This window comes from Dryobates pubescens, chromosome 13 (genome assembly GCF_014839835.1).
Source record: "Dryobates pubescens isolate bDryPub1 chromosome 13, bDryPub1.pri, whole genome shotgun sequence".
Lineage (NCBI taxonomy): Eukaryota > Metazoa > Chordata > Aves > Piciformes > Picidae > Dryobates > Dryobates pubescens.
This window is the reverse complement of record NC_071624.1, coordinates 432,866-448,866: the sequence shown is the minus strand read 5'-3', so window position 1 is coordinate 448,866 and position 16,001 is coordinate 432,866. Positions and strand designations below refer to the sequence as shown.

At 56.7% G+C, this 16,001-nt stretch overlaps 2 protein-coding genes across 2 annotated transcripts in view; one reads left to right on the top strand and one right to left on the bottom strand.

The window, feature by feature from the left end:
- The window catches only part of RSRC1 (arginine and serine rich coiled-coil 1), a 147,551-nt gene extending 142,034 nt beyond the window's left edge, over positions 1 to 5,517 (bottom strand). Inside the window, exons 1-5 of the mRNA XM_054166456.1 lie at positions 5,351 to 5,517; positions 5,104 to 5,184; positions 4,927 to 4,972; positions 4,615 to 4,791; positions 524 to 711 (exon numbers count right to left, since the gene is read on the bottom strand). Coding sequence (XP_054022431.1) covers positions 524 to 711; positions 4,615 to 4,791; positions 4,927 to 4,972; positions 5,104 to 5,184; positions 5,351 to 5,517 — 659 coding nt within the window. The remainder of the gene's footprint in view (positions 1 to 523; positions 712 to 4,614; positions 4,792 to 4,926; positions 4,973 to 5,103; positions 5,185 to 5,350) is intronic.
- A 598-nt stretch (positions 5,518 to 6,115) lies between these two features.
- Positions 6,116 to 11,982, top strand: SHOX2 (short stature homeobox 2). The gene is made up of 5 exons (XM_054166654.1): positions 6,116 to 6,704; positions 7,939 to 8,147; positions 10,675 to 10,732; positions 10,835 to 10,923; positions 11,729 to 11,982. The coding sequence occupies exons 1-5, from the start codon at positions 6,431 to 6,433 to the stop codon at positions 11,978 to 11,980; spliced, it is 882 nt and encodes a 293-aa protein (XP_054022629.1). The 5' UTR covers positions 6,116 to 6,430; the 3' UTR covers positions 11,981 to 11,982.
- The last annotated feature ends 4,019 nt before the right edge of the window (positions 11,983 to 16,001 follow it).

Sequence of the window (16,001 nt, the reverse complement as noted above, 5' to 3'; positions counted from 1 at the left end):
CCCTGGGGCAACCTCAGGCAACTTCTGCTGGGGCTCTGCCTTCCACGCTGAACATTAGGAACAATTTCTTCCCCCCTATTGTTATCAAGTCCTGAACCAGGCTGCCCAGGGCAGTGGTGGAGTCCCCATCCCTGGAGGGGTTTCAAAGCCAAGGAGATTTGGTGCTGAGGGCCCTGGTTGGTGAACACAAACTTGAACACAGCTTCACCTCAACAGGAGCAGAAACTTCTTCCAGTGAGGGTGGCAGAGCCCTGGAGCAGGCTGCCCAGGGGGGGTGTGGAGCCTCCTTCCCTGGGGACTGCCTGGATGCATTCCTGTGTGGACTGCCCAGGGTGATCCTGCTCTGGCAGGGGACTGGACTCCCTCTCTGGGTGTCCCATCCAACCTCTAACACGCTGAGAATCTGTGTGGCTCAGGGGGAGATTTGGCAGCGCTGCCATAAGGCTTGGACTTGACGATCTGGGAGGTCTTTCCCAGCCCGAGCCTGGCCGGCAGCAGCTGCAGCAGGGCAGCAGCACCCCACCTCTTCTCGTAGGAGTGTGAGCGAGGCTGCAGCTCTCTGCCGCGGGAGCCGGACCTGGACTTCCTGCCTGCCTTCTTGCGGCCGTAGCTCCTGCTGTCCGAGGAGCTGCTGGAGGACGACCGCCGGCGGTGCTTCTTCTTCCGCCTGCTCCGGCTCTCCTCCTCCGTGTCCGAGGAGCGGCGCCCCATCTGCAGGCTGCGGGGGAGAAAAAGCCCAAAGGAATCCACACGCAGAGCTCCCAGACCGCAGGAAGGGCTCAGGGCTACCAACACCCGGGGCGCAGAGCCCCGGGAGCGCTCCGCCGCGGCTCGGAAGGAGCTGGGGGTGCTGGGGGGCAGCAGCTGAAGAGGTGCCAGCAGTGTGCTCAGGTGGGCAAGGAGGCCACCAGCAGCCTGGCTTGGATCAGCAGTGGTGTGGCCAGCAGGAGTAGGGAAGGGATTGTGCCCCTGGGCTGGGCGCTGCTGAGGCCTCACCTCAAATACTGGGCTGGGTTTGGGGCTACTCACTCCAGGAAGGACACTGAGGGGCTGGAGGGTGTTCAGGGAAGGGCAACAAAGCTGGGGAAGGGTCTGGGGAGGAGCAGCTGAGGGAGCTGGGGCCGTTCAGCCTGGAGAAGAGGAGGCTGAGGGGAGACCTTATTGCTTTCTACAACTCCCTGAATGGAGGCTGGAGCCAGGTGGGGGTTGGAATCTTCTCCCGAGTCTCAGGTGATAAAAGGGAAAGAAATGGCCTGGAATTGTGCCAAGGAAGGGGCAGGTTGGAGAGGAGGAATAATTTCCTTGCTGCAAGAGTGGTCAGGGATTGGCAGAGGCTGCCCAGGGAGGTGGAGGAGTCCCCATCCCTGGAGGTGTGGACATGGCACTTGAGGGCATGGTTTAGTGGCCATGGTGGTGCTGGGCTGATGGCTGGACTTGATCTTTGAGGTTTTTCCAGCTGAAACAATTCTATGATTCTATGTGTGCAAACCTGAACCAGCAGGGGATGGGAGGTACTCCTCCCTCCCTACTCTGCCCTGGTGAGGAATTACTAGGAGGAGAAGGGGAGGAAGGAAAGGCACATTGAAAGGCCCCAGCAGCAAACAGATTGGTTCTGGTCAGTTTAGAGCCTGGCTTATGTTCCAGGCATTCATAAGGAGGCAGTCTCCTGACCACCACATCAGCAAGGCTCATTCATTTCCATCACCCAGCCCAAAGCTTCCCCTCACCCACACACTGCTCATTCACTTCTGAATTCAGATCAAAGTGCTCTGGTCAGAGAGCAGGGCACAGGGAGCTCAAAAGATGCACCTCAAGACACCAGGAACTAGAGCAGCTTCATGCTGAAGCCTGAGCTGGAACATCATCACTTGAATGAGCTGCTTCCAGCCTCCTGGAGGCTCTGGTGAATGTCTCTGAGCTTCAGCATGCTGAAGGCCTGCAGTTTGTCTCAGACTGAAGAGCTTGGCAACAGGAGGGCCCACAGCTGGACCTGATAATATTTCAGTCCCTGGCCTGGGGGACCTCAAGGACCTCAGGGATTTTAATAGTTAATCTCTGCTGAAGTTTTGTCTCTGACAACTGATGCTGCCACACTGGGCAAGCCAGGCACCCATCCTCACACCTGTGTCTGGCCAAGAGAAACACCACCAGCAACAATCTCCAACCAGCTCTCTGCATTTGGTAAGGTTGTGATCAAGCTAAATGAGCTCACCTGCTACCAGCCCTGCACCCTCCACCCTGCATTTGAAACAGGTGATACAGGACACAGATTGCTCTGGAAAAAAAGTAGCTTCAACAGTGGGACAAAGATGAGGGCTGGGCTGGCCACCAGAACAGTGCCAGAGGCTCTCCAGGAACCCCTCTGCTTCCCAAAGGGAAGAAGGGAGAGAGACTGATGGGGTGGAAAAGAACAAAGAACAGTGCCAAGGGACAGAGACACAAGCCAATATGGAACTCAAGCCCTATGGCAAGGGTGGCACCACTGGCATCACTGATGCTGGGGGCAGGCACTGGGCAAGTCCCAGACTGCACTCAGCAGCAGAGGGGAACCAGATTCAGGCACAGAGGGATGGGGATGGAAGGCAGAAGGGACAGAGTCCTGCTGGGACAGCAGCCAGGGAAGAGGCTGGACCCTGGGGGTCCCTCAGCTTGCTCCTGGAGATGCCCTCCATCAGGTGCAATCCCTTGGGGGGCATTTGAGGCTCACCTGCCCTGTCCCTCCTCCCTGCAGGTGCCCAAGGTGTGACACAAGCTGTGGCAGTGCCCACGGTGTGCCCAGGAGCAAGTCTCAGGCAGAACCTTTCTACCCCCCAGCCCTTGGCAGGAACTCTGCCCCCAGCTTCTCCCTGCTAGCAGCAGCCAAGCCAACACCAAGCTCTCCAGTGAACTTACCACAGCCTCAATGCCCAGGAACACAGCCCTCAGGAGCAGGATGCTGAGCGAGCTCCTGCAGGGAAGCAGGGCAGGAGAAGGAGCTCCTCTCCTTGCTGAACTCCCCCCTTCATACTCCAGAGGAGATTTGTGGGATGGGATACACCTGTGGCTAACACAAGACAGCTGCCCTGAGTGCTGCCCCTCCCAGCTTCAGCTCCTGGCTGACTGGAAAGTGCTAGAAGCAGAAGCCATGGGGACAAAACAACCTCCATGTTTGATCAGCACCAAATCCAAGCAGGTTTTGTCTTGTTTGCTACTATAAGAACTGATTACAACTGACTTGCAGTCCTCACTAATCACACTTTTATAGAGCACCTCTACAAATCCTGACCAATTCTAAGGGCACAGGTGGAAAATCCACCCCCTCAGTGACCCCTCCCTTCCTGCTGAGCTGTGAGCCCATCTGGAGATGACAATCTACACCTGGAGACGAGCTTCAGGCAGGAGAGCAGACAACTGAAGTAAAATGTGTTGCAAGTCCTCCAGAAACATGGCCCCTGGATAAAAGCAGGTAGTCTCCCTTTGCCTCATTGGGAACCATGAATGAACAGGGTAAGGGTATAAATATGGGGTGCATGAAGAAAAGTCTCCTTCCCTGCCCCTCTTCTCTGCCCTGGTGAGGCCACAGCTGGACTATGTGTCCAATTCTGGGCTCCCCAGGTCAAGAGAGAGAGGGAGTTGTAGAGAGCCAGGTGGTCTCCCCTCAGTCTCCTCCTTCCAGGCTGCACAACCCTGGGTCCCTCATCTGCTCCTCACCCAGCCCTGTTCTCCAGACCCTTCCCCAGCTTGGTTGCTCTTATCTGGACCCGCTCCAGCTCCTCAATGTCCTTCTTGGTGTGAGAAAACCTTTAAGATCAACCATTCCGACCCTTAACCCAGCACTACCAGCTCACCACTAAACCACGTCCCTCAGCATCACATCTCCAAGGCTTTTAAATGCCTCCAGGGATGGGGTCTCCCGCAGTTCCCCGGGCAGTCTGCTTCTCTTATCACCCACGGAATCAAAACATAAAGCAGATTCCGAGGGCAGGTACCAGGGTCAGTAAGATCCACCAGAGGCACGGGGTGCTGCCAGCACACAGCCAGAGGACACAGGGACTTGCAATTGCCAGGGCGGGCAGTCGGTTCCCGCAGCGCCGCCGGGCCGGGCTCTGCTTCCCAGGCAGCTGCCCGCCGCTGCTGGCTGCCACAGACACCCCCCCGCTCCCCAGCCTCAACCCCCAGCTCCCAGCAGCGCCAGGCTGCCGGGAAGCCGAACCCAGCACCGCTAGGACCCCCGCGGCCAGGACCAGAGGCTCGGAACAGGAAGCAACCCGCAGCCTTCCCACGCGGGTCCCGGCGGGCGAGCCCCGCAGGGCAGCGAGACCCCCGCGGCCAGGACGAGAGGGCCGCGACGGGAAGCCATCCGCAGCCTTCCCACGCCTGCGGCCGCCGTCCCGGGGCCCCGCCACAGCCGGGGGCGGCCGGGCCGCGGCGGCGTCATGGCAACACCACGCGAGCCAGCCCCGGCCGTCGCCCCCCGCTCCCTGACCCCGCTCCGCAGCCCGGAGCCGCCGCGGCCCCGGGGACCGGCAACAGCAGCAGGCCGCAAGGCGCTCCCGACCCCCGCCGCTGCACCCCGCGGCACCTCGCCTTGTCCCTGCCGGGGGAGGGCTCACCGCCGGGCCCCACCGGTGTTACCTGAGGGGTGGAGAGGCCGGAGCGAGCCGGGGGAGCAAAGGAGCGGCCGGGCCCCGGCTGCCGGTTTGAGCGCAGCGCCTTCCTGGGCGGCGGGCAGGCAGCAGCAAACCACCGCCGAGTGCGGCCTGAGGCCCAGGCAGCGCCGCCGAGAGCCGAGCAATCGATGCGACAGACGCTCTAGCCGCCCCGGCGGGGCGAACCCCCCCAGCTCCGCGCCCCGCCCCATCCCTGTCCCGGGGTTGAGGGTCCCCGGTGCCCACAGGCAGCGCTCGGTGCGCTGGCTGCGGCACGGTGACGGCCTCGACGACTTACCGGCGCGTTGCTGCGGATGACAGTCTCCTTGGGGAGAGGAGGGTTCCTTGTGTTCAGCCCAAAGTGGTTAACGGGGGTGGGTTAACCGGGGTCGGGGGGGCAACCCGTCCCCCCGCAGCGTGGGCACGGCATCGGGTCTGAGGTGTGCAGTGGGAAAGGGAGAACCCCAGCCGCCACCCATAGAGCCGGGCCGAGCTCAGTCTCCGCCGGGCAACGGCGAGGAACGCAACGCAAACGATTTCATCCCTCCGCTTATTTCTGATTTTCACCGAATTCGGTTAGTTTAAGGCGAGTTCCCGAGCACACACACCCCGTCACGGGAAGCATGAAGTGTGACGTGAGGATAAACAAAACACAAGCATGGAAGAGCAGCTGATGAGCATCCTCCCGGGCGGGATGTTGCCAGCTGTCCTGTGCCCCCCACCTTGCCCGGTACCGAAAATTTCCTCCCTCCCGAGCGGGCGGGGATACCGGCGGGCCCGTTTCACCGGCGGTGGAACCCTGTGGGCTGCCTGGAACGGAGTAACCGTAAACCGTGTCCCATCGCCGTCGCTGCGTGTTTAATTGGATCTGATGAAATGTTAATTCCATCCTGCTCAAGTAAATAAACACTCTTTTAAGTAAAGTCATCATCCCAGAGGTCAGATGAAAAATCAATTCCATAAACAGGAGTTAAACAATTTGGAATCGTTTAATAGAGTTCTAGGGGAGGTGGAAAAGGGGCGAGATGTGTCCACAAAAGTAACGGTTTAACGGGATTCCGACAACAAAGGGAAAACAATATTAACCAGAAATAGCGGAATTTGCCCTAATCCGATGCCTGGGATGAGAAACCCTTCCCGCTGCAGTTCTATTGTCACTGGCAATTAGCCCTTCATTTATTCAGTGGATTTGGGCATCCACGGAGGAACTTTTCCGGCTCCCTCGGGGCCGCTTCTACGGGCAGACTCCCGCTCTCCCTCTGCCCCATACAGAGGGAGGGAGGGAGGCAGGCAGGCGACAACCCCTCACCCCCCTCCCGGGGCCGCCCCGACCTACGTGGGGCGGTCCGCGGGTGCGGAGCCTGCGCACCCCCCCACCACATCCCCGTCCTTTGGCCACTCCCCCGCAGCTCCGGCCCCTTCTCCCGCTCCGCTCTCGCCCGGGACCCGGCACACGGACCCGCTCCTAATTAAATTAATTAGGGCAGCTCGCGGGGACGGGTGGGCCGGTGGTGCCTTGGCCGCAGTGCCCCGCGGCGGGCGGCGAAACCGGGCGGGCGGCGGGGGGGAAAAAAGAAAAAAAAGGGGGTTCCATTCAGAGCTCCGAGGGGAGGTAATTCTCTGGGAACAAGGGGCAGGCTTTGCAAAGTATAAATAGTGCCACTTGAATCGCGGCTGTCTCTGTCAGACCCCGAGAGCCCTGCACGTCGGGCGGCACGGCACGGCTCGGCTCGGAACGGCCCAGAACGGCCCCGTGGATGCCCGCCCGGGGAGCCGGGGCAGCGCGCCCCTGAGCCGCGGCCATGGAAGAGCTGACGGCGTTTGTCTCCAAGTCGTTTGATCCCAAAACGAAGGAGAAGAAGGAGCTCATCACCTACCGGGAGGTGCTGGAGAGCGGGCCGCTGCGAGGAGGAGGAGGAGGAGGAGCGAGGGAGAGCGGTGGAACCGCGGCTGAACCGGGCCGAGACGAAGCGGGCAGCCCCGCGGCAAGGGCGGGCAGCGGGAGGTCCCCGCCGCGGGAGCCCGACGCCGCCGCCGAGAGAGCCGCCGAGGCAGCCACCCCCAAGCTCAGCGACGGTAACGATGGCACCGGGGGCTTCCCCTTCTTTCCCTCCCCATGCCCTCCGTCGGGGTTGGGACGCGGGGAGCGGGCGATGGACGCGCACCGGGAGAGACGGACCCGCGGCTGCGGCGGGGGGAAGGGGCTCGGCAGCGCTCGTGGGGAGGCTGCGATCGGTGTTGACGGGTGGCTTTCCGCCCCTTCCCGGTTACGGGAAATAGGAGGCCAGCACCGAAGTTTACATTAAAATATTTGAACAAACATTTAACTTGCTCCTAACGCTCTCCGCTGTCGTTCAGCATCCCACGGGAAAGCCCCGCTGCCAACGAAACCCCAGCCGGGCGGGCCCTTTCGTTCCTCCCTCCCGTGAGTCCCGGTTGCGCGGACACGCGTGGGCCCGAGCAGCGCCACCGACGCGCAGCCCAATCTCCGCGCCCCAGGGTGGATTTCTTCTGAAATTCTCCGTTGTTTTTCCGTACCGGCGGCTGTGCCCGTACCGGGGCCGCTCTCGCTAGCTGCGGGAAGAGCGGGGAGCAGCGCGGAAATCTCCGCGCCCACCCGCGGAGCTTGTTCCTGTCGCTAAGCTGGGATCCGCCGTTCCCTGCCGCCGCTTTTGTTCGGGCAAACGTTCGCGGTGGAACACGGCTGAACCGGGAGCATCCCCGGGGAGAAAAAAAATGAGATAAAAGGGATAATAAACAAATTTGATGCTAACGGGCCGGGGCAGGGCCGGGCGGGCAGCTCTGCGGCGAGCAGGTTCCGCGGGGCTCCGCTTAGCGACACCGGCGGTCCGGTCCGGGGCGAATCTCGGGAAGAAACATTAAGCAACGAAAAGAAATCCCCCCGGGAGCGAACCGGGCTCGGAGGGGCTGCGGTGATCGGCGGAGAGCACCGGAGACCTGTTGCTGCGCTTCTTCCCGGGCTGGAGACCCGGAGCCCGAGGAAGGGGTGGGCTCGGTGCGGACCCTCCGGGTGGATGCCAGGCTGCGGGAAGCGGCCCCGCCGGGCCCCCATTTTCCCCAACGCCAGCGGTTAACGGAGCCGAGCGGCGGGGCCCGGAAAAGGCAGAGGCCGAGGCGGGCGGGCCTAGCTCGGCCCGGGAGCACAGGCCCCGGCCCCGGGCTGTGGGGGGGGGTCCGGCCCGGAGGGCTCGGGGATGAGCTGGGGCTAACCCCCTAACCTACCCCTCCGAGCTGAAGATAGGGGTGCCCCGTGCCAGCCGAGTCTGACTGCCGCCTATGTCGTGCCCAGTGTCCCCAGAGCTGAAGGAGCGCAAGGAGGATGCGAAAGCGATGGAAGACGAAGGGCAGACGAAAATCAAGCAGAGGAGGAGCCGGACGAATTTTACCCTGGAGCAGCTGAACGAGCTGGAAAGGCTTTTTGACGAGACCCACTACCCGGACGCGTTTATGCGGGAGGAGCTGAGCCAGAGGCTGGGGCTTTCTGAGGCCAGGGTGCAGGTAGCCAAACCCTGCGGGGATGCGTGGGGTGCCCGTGGGGGTGGACGTGGGTTCCTCGTTCAGGAACCAACTCGGTAAAAGCCGCTCGTGCCCCGCTCCCCACCGCGCCTGACTCGGGTTGTCAGAGGAGAGGGGAGTGCTCCCGGTACCGAATTGCACCCGGTAAATCTGCACGATCCCCTCTCCCCACCGGGGGAAGGTTTCGGTGGTTTGACTCTTTGCAAGTCCCCTGCCCCTCGCTGCGTTGTGTTTGATTTAAGCTCTGCGGTCATTTCACCTCGGCAAGGAGCTGCAGTGGCTATTTTGCTGGCGTGGGTTGTGGTTCCTTCTCCGGGTGGCTTCTGGCTCGCCGGGAGGACGCAGCAATTAACTTTATAGATGTAACCACCATAAACTAAATTAACAACTAAGTGCAAAAATAAATTTACAACCCGCTTCTCCTCGTAGTTTTTAAACCGGGAAGGGAAGCAGCAGGGATAAAAAACGGAGCCAAGTGCACAGCCCGGCTTTGTTCGGCTTCATGGAATACAGAAATCTGGGATAAAATCAGGCGATTTTAGGCACCGAAAGAGCTTAACCCCCCGCTTTCTAACCTTCCCGAGTTCTCTCAAATTGGGTTCCTGGGTTGATTTCTGCGACTTTAATCGGGATGAGAAGAAGAGTGAGGAAAGGAACTCCTCAGATGAGGACAAATGTAGCCGCTGCTCTGTGTTTCCGTCCGAATAATGCGGAGAAAATGATGGTCATCATTATTTCTCTGAACACATGGAGTAGTTTTAGGCCCCGAACATCTGCAGCTCTTAAAGTGTTGCTGTAACAGATACTTCCCCACACACACGCTCCCCACACCCCCCCCCCCGCCCTTCTCCTCTCCTCGATCTTTGTGCTCCCGGGCCACCATCTGCACCCAACTATTTGCCTTGTGGGGTTTGTTGTTGTAGGGTTTAGGACTGGAAACGCAGCGGCCACCTTGAACCGAAAAATTGATAATAAGCAGCTTTGCTCATCGCAGCCTAATCAAATTAAATAGAATAACATTTAAAAGCTCTGGGCTATTTTTTTCCCCCACCCGTTCCCAACGTCAAATCGGAACAAAACCAACCCTAAAATAAAAAGTTCAGGGGGTTCAACTTGTCTGGGAAGGATGGAGAAAGGAGGGTGCTTGGTGCTTCCTTCTGCGGGCTCGACAAAGACCACGGCAGCAGCAGCAGCAGCGCATAATCCGCGCTCCCTTGATGCCAAATCGCCGGGTGCATAATAACTTGGGGGAGATTTACATAGATTAAAGCTTTCCCCTTCAAGATCGTTCCGCGAAAACGCTTTGCAATAGTGTTTATTTTGTTTATTTTTTATTTCGCCTCGGATCCGCGCTGATTAGTGGATTCACGGAGGGAATTTCCAGGGGAATTGTGGCTCTTGGGCAGGTTTTCCTCGGATGAAGTAAATGACAGGGCGAGGGGGAAAATCGTCTTTATGTTTGTCTCCGCATGTTAGACCTCAAAAACAAACAAAAAAAGGCTATTTTTTTCCCCCGTGTTTGGTGGTAGTTGAGGAGAGAATTTCTTGGTGGATATGGCTTATGAGGCACGGTGCAGCAGTCTGGCTTTCAGCAGGGCTGTTTCCAGGCACTTTCTCCCTCTTTTCCCTACTCCTCTCTCAGCCAGCAGAACTTTATTCCGGGAATTTATTCCAGCGATTCCATCCCTAATATTAAAAGGATGTTCTTGGCTAAACGCGCAGCCCGTTCTGTGGAAGCAAATTAGATTAGCATGATAATGAGATAATTATTCCGCTTCTGAGCTCCACTCCGCTGCACAGAGAAATTCCCAACTTCCAGGGAGCAAAGCTTTTATGGCCAAAATTCTCCCTTTTCCCCCCACCAGTCTCTCCCCTCCCACCACCACCCCCTCCCCCACAAAGAAACCAACCAAAACCAACCAAAAAGCCCAAACCAGCCAAACAAAACAACCCCAAAACAACCAAACAAAACCCCAAAGCAAAGCCCACAGCAAACAAAACCCCAAACAAACGCAACCGCCAAACTCCTGGGGGTTTATTTCTTGGGGGGGGGATGGTGTTGATTTTTGGGGTTGTGTTTGTTTCTATTCTTTTTTTTTTTTTCCTTGAGGATACAGCTAATTAATTAATGTATTAATGAACACCATCTTCCCAGGCCTGCCGATGCAAACCCATTATCGCCAGGATTAGATATCAGGGGGGTTGATTTGAGGTCTTTTGGGACTCTGATGTGGAAAGCTGAAGCTGGGGCTCGGAAAGTGATTTCTCGTTGCCGAGCCCTCTGTAAATGACCGTTTTCGGTGTATTTTTAGCTCTCTATACATTATTTATATGTCTGTATTTCCCCCCACGCACCCCTTTCCCTTCATATTCCGGAGCTGGGCAGCTGGGGAGGATGGAGCCCAGCCACATTTCTTTGTTTTCCGGGGTTTTCTTTTAACCCTCAGTGGGTTTATTTTTTTTGCCGTGACCCCCATGTTCCACCCCCTCCCCACTCCTCTTCCCTCAGGTCTGGTTCCAAAACCGAAGAGCCAAATGCCGAAAGCAAGAAAACCAACTCCACAAAGGTACTGAGGGAAGAAGGGGGGATGCGGGGTGGCTCAGACACGCGTGGAGGGTACTGCGGGGGAGTCTTCTCCACGCTGACCCCCTGCCCTACATCCCTGCAGGGGTGCTGATCGGTGCTGCCAGCCAGTTCGAAGCTTGCCGGGTGGCTCCGTACGTCAACGTGGGTGCGCTGCGGATGCCCTTCCAGCAGGCAAGTGGGCGACAAGGGCACACTCACGGGGTCCCCCTCGGTTGTGGGTGGGTGCGTAACAGACAGGGTCACCCTCGGTTGTGGGTGGGTGAGTAACAGACAGGGTCACCCTCGGTTGTGGGTGGATGACGCCCATGAGTTCCCCCCGGTTGTAGATAGGTGAGTGACAAGGGGACATTCACAGGGTCCCCCTTGTTTGTGGGTGGATGGGTAACAGGGTGACACCTCCAGGGTCCCCCTCGGTTATATATGTCTGACACCCAAAGCATTCCGTTCCGTTGTGGGTGGGCAAGTGACAGGGAGACGTGTCCCCCTCAGTTGTGGGTGGGTGACAGAAGGACACCCACGGGGTACCCCCAGTTGTGGGTTGATGACACCCACGGGATGCCCCGCTTGTAGATGGATGGGCGGCAGGAGAACACCCATGAGGGTCCCCTGGTCATGATGAGTGGATGACAGGGTGACATCCACGGGGTCCTCCTCGGTTATGGGTGGATGACACCCCTGGAACTCCCCTGGTTGCGGGTGAGTGAGTTCAGAGGAACACCCACGGGGTGCCCTCAGTCGTGGTGGCTGGGTGGGTGACAGAGGAACACCCACAGGGTGCCCTCAGTCGTGGTGGCTGGGTGGGTGACAGAGGAACACCCACAGGGTGCCCTCAGTCGTGGTGGCTGGGTGGGTGACAGAGGAACACCCACAGGGTGCCCTTGGCCGTGCCGGGTGGGTGGCAGGGGGACACCCACGGGATGTCCCCAGTCTGGGTGGGTAGGTGGGTGGATGTCTTCCACGCAGGTTGTCCCGGCAGGTTCAGGCTCAGCTGCAGCTGGACAGCGCCGTGGCCCACGCCCATCACCACCTCCACCCGCACCTTGCCCACGCACCCTACATGATGTTCCCCGCACCTCCCTTCGGGCTCCCGTTGGCCACCCTGGCCGAGTCCGCCTCTGCCGCCTCCGTGGTGGCCGCCGCCGCCGCCGCCAAGACCACCAGCAAGAACTCCAGCATCGCCGACCTCCGCCTCAAGGCCAAGAAACACGCCGCTGCCCTGGGGCTGTGACCCGCCGGAGCCGGGCCTTTTACATAAAAAAAGGGGAAAAGGGGAAAAAAAAAAGAGTAAAAAGACAAAAAAAAAGAAAACCAAGAAAGAGAAGAGGAAAAAAAAAGAAAAAGAAAAAGGAAAAAAAGAGGCGGGAGAGGAGAAACGGACGGGAGATGTATAGTTATTTAAAGAATTAGAGGAACTAGGCACGCAGCTGGGAAGTTCACAGGTTTTGAAACTGACCTTTTTCTGCGAAGTTCACTTTAATACAAGAAATTTGATAAGAGAGGCGGGCCTCCTTTCACCTTGCATCAGATACTTGAGTTGAACAACCACGTCTGGAATAGCGACATAAAATTAAAAGAGGGGAAAAAAAGGAAAAGAAGAGAGAGAGAGACAGAGAGAGAGAGAAAAGACGACGATGAAGAGGGGAAAAAAAACCCAACAAGAATTAATAATAAAAAAGGGGAAAATGAAAAGAGAGACAGTGATTGCTCTGCGAATTTCTAATGGGAAACTGTCCGGGATACTTCCTCCAGCAGCATTCCGGGTTGCATGTGTTTGTATTTCATTGATGGAGTCCTTTGATTCACTTGCACTTCACCCTCATCTTTAGTAGGAAACAAACAAAACGAAACGAAACAAACCAAACCCCGGCGCAAACCAAACCAAACAAACGTGGCTGGGTTCTGCCGCTTTTCATCTCGGAGGGAAGCAGGAAAAAGAGAGGGAGATAGATCAAGCGCTACCTTTGCCGCGCTCTGAAATCTTACCTTTGTTGGCCCTGTCGCCGTCCCACCTCTGAAATAAAAAGGAGCGGAAAGCATCAGGAGAGCGGAGTGTGGCCTCTCTTTGTCCCGAGGGCACAAAAAAAAAAAAGAAAAGAGAAAAAAAAAAAGAGAGGAAAAAAAAGAAAAAGAAAAAAAAAAAAAAAAGGAAAAAAGGGAGAAAAAAATAAAAGAGAGAAAAAAAAAATAGAAAGAATATTTAATTCCCAAGCACCGCTTGACACCACGGCGAAGTCCCGAGACGAGGTACTGGGTGGATGTAAATGATGTTGATACACACGAACAAAGTTTATTTTTGGCTATAACTTGTGAAGCGATGGTTGACTGTCAAACGTTTTGCATTTTCCTCTCATAAAGGTGTATCTATTCGCGTAACCTTGTGAGTTATTTTTGGTTCCTTTGGTTGGGCGCTTTATCATTAATTATTATTAATTATTATTATTAATTAATTATTATTATTGTTGTTGTTGTTGTTTCAAAGACCTAGAGCTATTTAACCTGGGGTAGGGTGCAGTTTGACCTGGTTTGGTTGGTTTTTTTTTTACACCCCCCCCCCTCACCACCCCCCTTCCAGTTTTACCATCAGCCTCCCCCTTCTTCATGCTTCTTGCCAAGACGAGAGGAAAAGCTCTTCCACGCGACCTTCGGGGCTGGACGGGCTTTGTATCTATTTGTTCTCCATGAAAACAAGATTATTTATATTGACCATATTTTTTCTAGTGTATTTTAAGTTATTTAAAAAAAAAAAAAAAGAAAAGAAAGTAAAGGGGGGGGGGGAAGAAAAGGAAGAAAAGAACAGAACAAGACGATGCTGTTGTCTCACGGCGTTTGGTGTCAGTACAATATATGTTTTGTTCCACTCAGGTTGGCTTCACCTTTTCATTTTTTTTTTTGCTTTTTATTCTTTTATTCTTTTCCTCGTCCATTCTCGAACTCACGAATGAAATAAGTGCCAAGCAATGAATTTTAAGACACTTTGCGACCTATTGACTGGGATAAAAGGGTAACGTTTCAGTGGTCGGTTTCACCTCTGGTACTGTTAGCAGTATTAAATCATCAGTGATATTCTTTCTTTGCTGTGTTTGACGCCTTCTGTAGAGCTCGCACCTTTCTTTCTGCTCCGTAGATATCGCGACAAAGCCGATAGCGCCCAGCACGACGAGGAAGCGCCGCTCACCTCCGCGCAGCTTTTCTGTTTTACCACTTTCTGTCAGTTTTCGGCTTCGCAAAACTCCTTTTGATTTGGCTTTTTCTTTCTTTCTTTTTCTCTTTTGTTTCTCGCTTTTGTGTTTCTTTTTCTCTTTTATTTTTCTTTCTCTCTTTCTCTTTCTTTTTTCTTTTTTTTTCTTTTTTTTTTTTTCTTTAAGAGAAAAAACCCCAAAACAAACCCCACGACAACAACCCAACCCCGCAGACCGGTGGAAGTTACATAGCAATTGTGTCTTTACAAGTTCTGTCAAGTTCCCTCAGGTAATAAAAATCGAGGAAAGTCTAACGGCTCCAAATATTTTCCAGGGAAGGACTGGGAGGGGGAATTTGCACCGAGCCTCCTCGGCTCCCGGCCGTGGGCAGAGCCTCGCACCCCGCGGCCGGGAGGCTCGGGGCACAGCCCGCATCCCGCTGCCGGAGCCGCCCGGCCCCGCCGTGCCGTAGCGATCCGCTCCCCGCCGGGTGCCACCCGCCAGCTCCGTCCCTGCTCTGCCATAGCCGACACAGAGTCCTGCATGGAGCCTGCTCCTCCGTGCTGTGCCCGCCGGGACGCCTCTGTTCTTCCGACGGGTCCCTGAGGGGAAGGCTCCGGCTATAGGGGTCCCTATGAGGAGAAAGCGTCCATCGTGGGATGCTCTTGTGCCCACTATGAGGAATCTTGTGTGGGAAGGTGCCTGATTCGGGCGTTCCTGAGAGGGCAAGACGCCCCCACAGTGATTGTTGAGAAGGAAAGGCGCCCACCATAGTGAATGCTGCTAGGGGAAGACTCCCGGCAGGGGTGTCCTTGTGAGGGGAAGGGGTCTGCCACAGTGAATCCTGTGAGCGGAAGGTCCCCGCTATGGGGGGTGCCTGTGAAGAGAAGGCGCCCGCCACGGGGTGCCTCTGAGGGCACGGAGCCCTCCTCGGTGCCCCCGAGCCCATCCGTGGGGACCGGCAGCGCCTGCGGAAAGGCACCGGCTCGGCGCTCCGGGGAGGAAGCCGAACGCTGCCCGAAGGCTGCGGGAGCGCTGGAGGGGTGCGGAGGCGGACGAGGCACAGTTCCCCTCGTCCCCACCGCGCTCTTCGCCGGGGAAGCGGCGAGCCGCGGCCTCTCTCCGCGGGGAAGGGCTCCGCCGGGCCCGGCCGCAGCGGGGAGAGCCGGCGGCGCCGCGGGGTCCCACGACGGCCGAGCGGCAGAGGGTGGTCGGCAAGATCGAGCCCGAGTGATCCCCGCGGGGAGAGCAAGGACAGAGACAAGGCAGGGGCAGCGTCCCCCTTCCCGCTCAGGAAGGAGCCCTCCCAGGGAGGGTTTTATGGTGCAAAATCAGCTAATAACGGGCGGAAAGTGATAGATTTTACGTTAGGTAAAACAGCTTTATGCAAGGAAAAGTTAGATACTGCTAATTATAAAGTCAATAAAACAAACAGCGGTGTCGATTGATCCCCGAATAAAGAAGTTCATTAATACGTGGACAAGCAGCTAATACTGCAGCCCGGTCATCGTGACTCCCCCCCCCGCCCCGGCTCGCATCCCAAGCACGACCTTGAATGTTCTCCAAATAAACTTGTCACGTTTCACCTGCTCTGCTTTAAGAACGATACCACTATTTTAAATGTCGTTGCCTAACAGCCTTGCGCCAGGTTATTGATGTAAATGGTGATGGATCCGTGCAGCGTGGCTTTCAGATCCTTACAATATGCTCGGCTATTGGCGTGCCTGTCTTCAAGATGATTGTTAAGGGGGGGTGGGGGGTGGGGCGGGGGGGTTGGAAAACAACGTGAAAAATGTGCTTTCATCAGAAGAGGGAAAAGCAGACTGGGCGGTGCAAGCGAGCTGTGTGGTTGTTAGAGCAGCTGTGATTAACACGAAATAGTCTTAACGGGCTGTTTCTGGAGAGGAATGGCTGCATTCCTGCTTTCCTTGGGCTGCAATACCCCAGAAGCCTGGGGGCCGGCGGCAGAAGTTGGCCGGGACTCTCCCCGTTCCTGTTGTATTTCTTAGAGGGTCTGGGTCTACACAACCCCCCCCGCGGGTTCCGTGCAGTTGGGTGATGGCTGCGTCG